We start from the raw sequence: 9,489 nt of genomic DNA on the forward strand, positions 1-9,489 counted from the left end.
CCCTGACGATGCGAACACATTGAGCGTGAGTGAGTGAGATAGAGCTGACCCACGGTAAAAGAGGACACCGAACGGTTGGAGCGCGGAGTGGCCGGCGGAGTGCGCTCGGTCAACTCGGCCGGGCTGGAGCTGGGACGCTGCGGGCGCTGCTGTCCATCCGGTTGGTGCCTGTGTTGAGATGTTGACTACTACTACTACTGAACGTTCTGTCTGTGTCTGTGCTTACCCGTTTGACAAATGCCAATGCAGCCTTGTGTTGTTGATGTTGTCGTTCCCCGTATAAACTAGCTAAGTGTTGTTCTGTGTGCTTGTGTCCCTGTGTGTATCTCCTCCTAGTACATCCGGGATGTTTGTATGCTTCCAAGAGATAGAGTGGCGTGTTCCTTTCACTGTGTATGTAAATGTCCTTCGTAGTAAGCAGCTGGTTAGTGGAAGAGAAGCTAGCGAAACGGAGCGAGCGAGGACGCATGCGGGGTTGAAGATGCACGGACAGTTGGACCCAGTCAAGAAGTGTCGATGTGGAACGCCTGTAATCAACGCATGTACCCCTCCCTACAATCGTTGTGACTCGATGTACAAGTCCTACCTTCCTTCCTTCCTTGTCACTCTCATCCTCTCTCTTTACCAAACTTTCTTCACTGAAGCTTTGCCCATCCTCTGATCCCTCCTCTAAATCCTGGCCTCTTTCCCTCCCGTTCTTTTTATATCGCTCTCTCCCTCTCTTTAACGCCGTTTCTTCACAACGATTTCTGTTGTCTCGTACAAGCGAGAAACCAAACCAAAACTAAAACTGCCGACAACAAAGACAACCACACTGATGAAGCCAAACTGTTCTTCTCAACACCGAACTCGCAATATCTCGTGGTTAATTCAGAGTCCTATGTAGACAGGTCGGCGCGGCGAGCCAGTCGAGCCGCGTGGAAACAAAGCCAGTGCGTTGCAAGCGGGCAAGTCGGCGGCGCTGCAGCAGCAGCAGCAGCAGCAGCTGGGCAGCACCATCAGCCACCGCAGCAGCAGCAGCTCCAACATCCAGCAGCAGCTGCGCAGCACCAGCAGCACCAACTTGGCGGCCACCAGCAGCTCCATCAGCTCCAGCATCAGCAGCAGCAGCAGCATCATCAGCCGCAGCCCGCACGCCCTGGCCAGCAGCAGCAGCAGCAGCAACATCCAGTCGTCGGTACCACCGTCTATACAGCCCCGTACAGCAGCCAACAATCCATCAACCACATCCTCAACGCTCGGTCAGCATCTGCTCTCAGCCACTCCCAGCACTCTTCAGTATCAATCAGTAGTGGCTCAGTTAGCTCAATCGCATCGAGCCTTGCAACAAGCGGGCCAACAGGTAACCAACAAACAATCCAACACAAACAATTACACACACAAATACACACACACACACACACACACACAAACTGACATACACATATGATATGCAAAAGCGATTTAAGTTTGCAGCCAACACACCGAAATTGCCGGTCTGGGTTCGTCGTCTGCTCACAGGTTGACCTTGACGGTCGGACACACTTGCTGCTCGTGTACGATACACTCCACATTCTATCACATTCACACACGTACACACACACACACACGAACCACTAATAGAAACCACAACACCACTTGCCATCTGTCTCATGGCCGTAGCTGCCGGCTTGTTTTTGGTTGGCATCGCGATAAGCATTTCCCCTGTAGTAGCATGCTCGAGTTCGAGCACTTTCGAGCACCAGCAGCGGTGGACAGATGCACCGATAGTGCCAGTGTCTGTGTGACTAATGCCCTGCCATTCTTGTTCCCCTTCACAGCCCCATCCATCGGAGGTCTCAGCGGGCTTGGCGGAGCGCGTCCAATCGCCACATCACGCCACACCCTCCCCAAGCTCTAGTTCCACTTCGTCCGCGTCCGGTTCTGGGTCGGGTAGGTCATGCCCATTGCTGCCCGCTTCGTCCCATTGCACCTAACTCTCCTACACTCTCCTCCCTCCCAGGTACTGATACAATTAAACGTGGAGCATCGCCCGCCTCGGTGAAGTTCAAGGAGTCTACCAGCAACTATTCGCTCAAGTCGGACACGCAGAGCCGCATTCTGGGCGGCGCGAGACAGCACTCGCAACAACCATCCTACACGACCGCGGGCGGGGCCAGCATCAGCAGCAGCAACGGGGGCAATGGTGGGTCCGCTGCCGGGGCCACCTCGTATGACCTGCTGCACGCCCGCACGGGCGGCCTGTTCGCATCCAGTGCCGGTACCGACTACCTGTCATCGACGTCCTCGATCGCGTCCTCGATCGCTTCGTCGGCGGCCGGTGCCGGTGCCGCCACTTCGGCCGCCGGACTGTACGGTAAGGTGGGCGGTGGTGCGGCCGCCACTTCCGCGCCGCTGACCAGCACGCTCAACATCACCACGTTCAGCTTGGACGAGAAGAACAACCTGGTCGTGTCGCCGTCCCCGTCGTCCGCCTCGGAATCGTCGTACCGGTCGTCCAGCCCGGCCTCCAGCATCCAGCGCGACAAGTCGCCGAACAAGTCGTCCGGCTCGCCGTCACCGTTGCGCCGCCAGGATCCGCTCGATCGAGCCGACAGTTTGCCTTCGACCGGGGCGACCTCGGGCTCGGGCACGAGCGCTGCATCGACGGTCGCCGCCACGACGGCATCGTCCGGCGCCGGCTCGTTCATGTCGTCGCTGCGCAGCCAAACGCTGGGCAGCTACCAGTTCCCCTCGACGAGCCTCAAGCTAACCAGCCAGCTGAGCAGCGGATCGTCGGGACAGGATGCATCGGACGATGGCAGCACATCGTCGCTGCTGCGCAAGCTAACCTCCTCGCTGTCGCGCACGATCGTAAGCAATACGGGCACGTTGCCGCTGTCGCTCGGCCGCGAGAAGCTGGCGGAGCTGTCCTCGACGGCTGGCGGTGGGACGGGAGCGACCGCAGGCAGCGGCTCGACAGGAGCGTATTCGAGCAGTAGCGGCATTGGCAGCATCAGCAGCAGCATCAGCAGCAGCATCGGCAGCAGCAACGCTAGCGGCAGCGGTCTGCGCACGATGAGCACTTCGCTGGGCTACTCGGGCATTGGCGGCGGCGCGTCTGCACTGGACGGTGGTGCCGGTGGGGCAGGGGGTTCGTCGTCTGGCTCCAGCTCGGTCACGACAGCGGCGGCCGTCACGAGCATGAACATCTACGGCACACTGCCGAAGAACTCTTCCATCTACTCGTCGTACGGGGTCGGTTCGGGCACGTCCGTGAGTGGCTCGTCGGGCAGCGGGCTGTCGGGGCTGCTGTCCGGTACGACCAGCTCGTACGGCATCAGCGAGCGGCTGAGGGCGCTCACGTCGGGTGGTAGCGTTGGGGATGGAGCGGCCGACCGGTCCACCGGGGGCGTTGAAAGCGCTGGCGGCACCGGCTCATCCGCGGGCGATCTCGAAAGCAGCGGGTACGATTACGAATCGTCCGGCTTTTCGTCGGCCTCGTACAGCGGCATGGCCACGAGCGGCGCCTCGATCGGGTCGGGCGGGGGGCTCTCCTCGTCCTACTTTAGCACCGGAAGCAACAGTAGCCCCTTCGCTACCATGTCCGGTGGTGGTGGTGGTGGTGGTGGGGGAGCAGGTGGTAGTGGCACGGGAACAACGGCCACGGACACCAACCCGTACCGGGTACAATACTCGTCCACCAATCCCTTCCTGCCAAGCTTTAATCCCACGAGTGACGGTAGTAACGGTCGAGCAGACTCGAAAACATCGAACGGCGATGAACCGTTCGACATGAAGTAGAGAGGAACATCGAACACACAGGGTAGCAGGAACGAGGAAAGAAACACAAAAACACAAACGAAACGAAAGAAGAAGAAACAAACAGTCAGTATTACAAAGACAACCGCGGGCCATTTTGTTTGCGGGTAACGTAACTGTGTTCCGTAGAACTTTATTGAGCGTTTGCGACATACAAACACATGGACAGGAGAGACAGGCGAAAGTGCGAGGCAAGGGAGGAGAGGTAACAATCAAATGTTCTTTGTTTGTGGTTTGGTTTTTACTAGACATAGTGTAAGAGAAGTACTAACATGTTGACATTCACTTACCTTACGCAAATCCAATTTGAAAATTAATCTTATAGTAGTTTTATTAGATGATTGCCATTCTTGGAATCTAACTCGAATTGTTCTGCTTATTGAAATGAACGAATGGGAGAAAAACGACATGGAAGGAGAGAGAAAAAGAGAGAGAGGGAGAGAGAGAGAGAGAGCGAGATAGAGAGAGAGAGAGAGGGAAAAATCGACAAGTAGAATAACTGTTAGTGTGTTTACTTTCGTTTCCGTGCAAGGCTACGTTCTTGTTATCATTGTTAAGGATATTATCGTGCCGGTCGCTCATTTGTAAACGTCAATGAGTTGAACTGTGCGTGTGTTGTTTTATTCGTGACAAATACACACACAAAATAGAAAAAAAAGAAAATCTAAACAGTGAAACACTGGTACGGTTAGGCGAAACAAAGTTAGGTTTGGAAGGAAAACCAATGAAAGCAAACTTTCAAATGAGTTACATCGGCTAAAGTTATAACAACTATAGTGAAAAAAGGCAGGTCATTTAATTGTGGCAGCAGTAAGGAAAGGAAACTCTCGCTAACGAAAAGCATAGACAAATTAACGTATATTAACGACACGCTTTAATCGGAAAATGGGAAATGGTGGGGAGTAAAACACATGAACGTTATAAATAGTGTGCAAAACTAATACGATGCTTGCCATCCCAGAGGGTCACGGATGGTTCAACTGGGTTTGGCACAAAACACTAATACCAGTCAGCGAGGAAGCAGAACAAATACAAAAAAGCAACCAAACCATACGAAACAGAACGAAAAGAATTGTGCAAAGCCATGACATAAAGCTAAAAAGGAAAAACCGCCTAGCTACAGTTTATACAAGCAAGTAAATGTACTAGATTAGAACACGGAACTTCACGGATATACAAATTGCAACAAACACTTACAAAACAAAAGTGAAAAGTATAAATTGTAGGAGAAGCAAAACAAGTAACTGAACGAGGAAAGAAACGAGGATCGAGTAATGCAAGCAAAAAGGAAATAGGAACACAAAACCAGACCAGGAACGGGAAGTGCAAGTAAGCACATTGCGAAGGAAGGGCGACACATACAATAATTAAAAGTGAAACCGAACAAGACTAATGACATTTTGCTGTTTTCCTCACCCGTTACGGCGTACACTGACCCCCAGCTCGAAGGTGTGTGTGCGTACGTGTTTTTCGGTTGGTGACCGTTATCGGGTGGGGAGGAAAAAGAACAAACAAAAGAAAGTGCATGGACCGCAAGAACAAACCTACTTAACTACGCAATTTTACGCAAGCCAACAGCGCACCCGCAATGCTTGCAAGCACAGTTTACTATATGCAGGGAAAGAGAGGAGAGAGAGAGAGAAGAGAGATAGAAGGGAGAGAAAGAGGAAGGAGAGAACATTAAAAAAGATAAATAATTACGAACAAATAGAGCTTTCGTTTCGTCAAATAGCGCAGTTACTATTAGTCAAAAGCGAATCGATTCAAGTGAGGCAGATGCGATGCGTGAATGTGAGTGTGTTAAGTTTGTTAGGGCGCCAGACCATGCTTGTTTGGGAGGAGGTTTTGGTTTGGTTTATGTTAGTGTTTTGCTAAAGATGCGCACGGCAGTGCGGCGTGCAGTGTAAATAGTAATCGAGCTAGAAATGAAGCAAAATGGCAACGAATCATGAATAACCGTGCATCTGCATCATCCGTATCCATCATCTAGGTAGTGGAAACATTAAACAAAACACACACACAAACCAACAAACAACTGTAGCGTGATCGTCCCCAGCTTTTTGCTGCGCGTAACGCCAACGAGCTAACGCAGCCGGTGCTGGGAGTGTAGCGAATTCCTTTGCACAGCTCGTTCAGCGTACAATACTCAATCGTATGCAATATTCCGGCTGTATGATCCCTTCCAAGATGTTGCACATTTCATGTCAATTTTGTGTCGTATTTAGGAGAAAAGCAAGGAGAAAAAAAAACGAAAAACAAACAGTACTCCAGGTTTGGAAAATGTCTATTTGCGTTTGTGTTTGCCTCAACTTAGCACTCGAATAGAAACTCCTATCATGCGTATCGTTTTTTGTATCGATCACTCATCAGGGAAGACAACAGGATAAGTCGATGAAGAAATCGGTTAGCGAATTGAGAATTGTCGATCAAGGAATTGGCTGCACGTAACGTAACCTTTTCAAACAAACACTTGTCAAACCAGCTGAGTAACGTAATGCCGATGGAGATTCGATCGATCTTTACGTCTGCTCGGGTCGATCGGCCATACAATGTTGATCCTTTTTTGTTTCGTTTTCAATCTGTATCTCGTACATATTCTCATAAACTGTTCGTTGTACCACATAGTTAGTGTTATCTGGCGCACGCAATGGTGTGCCCAGTGTGTTAAGCGTCCTCTCAGGTTGGGACGGATCCATTTTCTCCATCTTGAGCTTGTTTCCCTTTTCCAAAACGGATCACAAACTGTGCGAAATCGTAAGGATGATCGCTACAATTATGCAAAACAGCTTTAAGTAAGAGAGCAAAAAGGGTTTAGCAGAGGGTCTAAACAGCATCGTGTAAAAGCTTTAGGGCTGCTTGATTGTGTGCGCTTTCTTGTTCCCCCTAAAAGATGATGGAAAACAGAGGGGCCTCTCCCATTGCTCTATCCGCGCCATAAACCTTCCTTCTCGTCGCCGTTATGAGCATCGGGTGCCATCGTACGCACCCCCAATACTTACCAAAACGTAACCACAAGTAAAACCAGTAACGCATTAATCGATAGTTGTAAATAAATCAGTCAATTTTGTTAGAGCCATCGTCGTTAGCAAATGCAAGGAATTTATTCCCCTCTTTCCGAGGGGTAATGTGACAAAAAGAAATGAAGAAAAGCTAAGAAACTAAAATACAAAAAAGAGGGACTCACCATTTACCTTCACAACAGACTCAGACTTACTGAAATTTAGCAAAAGGAACCCATGTGACTATAACACACACACACACACACACACACACACACACATAAAAACAAGAAATATATTAACAACTACTACCACTATTATCCATCATCTAACATCTTAACATACCAAAAAAAGAAGCAAAATCTCCCATTATCTTCTAGTAAAGTGCAGCCGGAAATAAGTAACCTATTGTTTAGGAAGTTTTTTGTTTATCTGTGTTGTTTAGGACGTTGAACATCAAAAACGAAGAATCGAAATGCAATCGAAAGGAAACACACAGTGGAGAATACGTGAAAAAGAGAACCAAACTACAATCGCATTGTCATTACTATTCAGCTACTACTACTACTACTACTACTAATACTACCACTACTACTACTACTACTGCTACTACCCGTTACTACCGTTTCACTCGTGCAGGGGAAGGAAAGAGAGGAAGATTTTCAATCGTTTTAAACTCATCGAAACTATAACCGTTTAAAGAAAATTGTTGGAATTTTGGGTGGGAATGAAACAGGGGAAAAGGGAAACATTGGAAAAACCAACGACAAACAGTATTTTCATTTTGTCTGCTGTCGTTTAAGCATCCCGTTCGCACAACGATCCAACGATGATCGACCGATCGCTGCCACACACATACACACATTAAAGTTCAATCGTTCGTCCTCGAAAAATGATTTGTTTACGCACACGCCGAAGACATTACGCTATGGCTGGGTTTTGCAATCATGCAAAAAAAAAACGACACAAACACTATCTGCCTCTGTCAACATTTGAATGCCTGCGAACCGTTCTGTACACTGTCGTACTGCCTGCACCACCCACAACACCACCGGCTCAATTGCCCGCCCGACTGCCGCAAATGCCAAGTGCCCAACAAGCTGAGCTGCTTGCTCTACGAAGCGCCGTTGTTGCTACTGCGCCACCATTTTGCCCTACGAACGTCGTCGTTGCTATAATGTGTATGCTGTATGCTGTTACTGATGTTGCTAGTGAAAAGAGTGAGCGAAAGCCGTGAGGATGTAAGTGCAGAAAGCGAACACATTCACTAGATTGAGTGGTTTAGTGCTCCATTTAAATCATTCTACTGTTGCTATGTTGTTGGTACCCAAACTCAAAACCACGCACCGGAAGTAGAAGAAGGAACTAAACACACACACACATACACACATATAAACACACAGACAACATACATACACACATACTGAATATCATACCGTTTCATATCGTCAACGTTTACAAATCACTTTCTTAGACACAAACACACACCCCACAATACCGTTTACACACCCTACAAAACGTACTGGTGATGATGAGAATGATAGGTATCAAATATACATTTAAATATATATATATACAAACACATAATATATATATACACCCACATACATACATATATTAGTGAAAATCTCCAACTAATGAAGCGAAACCAAAAAAAAAATGAACGATCATTTCTAGCAGAGATGATCAAGTTTTGAGGAAATGAATTGTATATTCCATTGCAGCAGTAGCAACACGGCAGCACTCAACAGGGCGACACACTTGTTTACAGTGAATATTATTAGGGGAAAGCACTGTTTCGGTTTGCCGTAGGTGTTGTGTTTTAGAAGCTTTTTTAAAATGCACCAAATTGAAAATGGACAAACAGATACACAATACCTACGAATCGTTATGCACGTCAATACTTACAAACATCACAAATCTTTAAACAACATTCCGCTAGCTTCTAATATGTTCCATCCGTATAGCCTTACTTACTTACTTATCCGGCAACTAGAATCAGTGTAGCCAAGTTCAGCGAAACATAAAGCATCGAAGCTTATTTTACGTTTGCAAACATGATGTTTGAATGCTTCAATGGTAGCTTTCAGTGCAATCAGTATTTCCTAATTAGAGTTGGTTATTCGTGCCTCATTCTCTTTGATTTGTTCGTTCCATTGCACTCGCTCAACATGGCATTTATGGCAAGCGCAAAAATGCAGCAACTCAACTCCAAACGAAACAGAAAAACCAAAGAAACCAAGAAATTAATGGAACAAAAAAAAAAAAACAAGCTAACTAGGTAGCAGATACACGATTAATCACCGATGATCTCTTTGATGTAACTTTCACTTGGTGCGCAGGAAAACAAAAAAAAAAAACACTAACTACCGGAAAGAGAACGAAAGAAACAAAAAAAAAAAACGAACAAACAAAGCAAAAACTAAATCTCTAACAGCCCAATAAATATAAAATAACATTGAAAGTTCTACTGATCGTTTTAAACAGGTACGAAAAAACTTAAACAGAAATAGAAGAAAATTAAAAACTGTACCATAAACGCAGACAAATGTCCGCTCGCTCGCTGTATACCAAGAAGGACATTAGAAAGAAGAGAGAAAGAGAGAGAAAAACGCGCAGAATATACGAAATGCGAAAAAAACCGAAGAAACTAACTCACAGACCAAACGAAAACACAGCTACAGACAAACCCGGTACCCAGTATGGATAA

The 9,489-nt window shown here is 47.6% G+C and overlaps 1 protein-coding gene across 8 annotated transcripts in view; it reads left to right on the top strand.

The window, feature by feature from the left end:
- LOC120952996 (rho GTPase-activating protein 100F) overlaps positions 1-9,142 on the top strand; it is a 42,406-nt gene extending 33,264 nt beyond the window's left edge. For 6 of the 8 annotated variants that reach the window (XM_049607680.1, XM_040372621.2, XM_040372623.2 and 3 more), the window contains 3 exons: positions 891-1,342; positions 1,800-1,911; positions 1,982-9,142. In XM_049607680.1, the coding sequence (XP_049463637.1) occupies positions 891-1,342; positions 1,800-1,911; positions 1,982-3,762 (2,345 nt within the window). In that variant the 3' untranslated portion in view covers positions 3,763-9,142. Of the gene's footprint in view, positions 1-874; positions 1,343-1,799; positions 1,912-1,981 lie in introns of those variants that run through there. The other 2 variants (XM_040372626.2, XM_040372627.2) reach the window with 2 other exon arrangements.
- Positions 9,143-9,489: the final 347 nt, after the last annotated feature.

The sequence above is a fragment of the Anopheles coluzzii genome, chromosome 2 (assembly GCF_943734685.1).
Source record: "Anopheles coluzzii chromosome 2, AcolN3, whole genome shotgun sequence".
NCBI lineage: Eukaryota > Metazoa > Arthropoda > Insecta > Diptera > Culicidae > Anopheles > Anopheles coluzzii.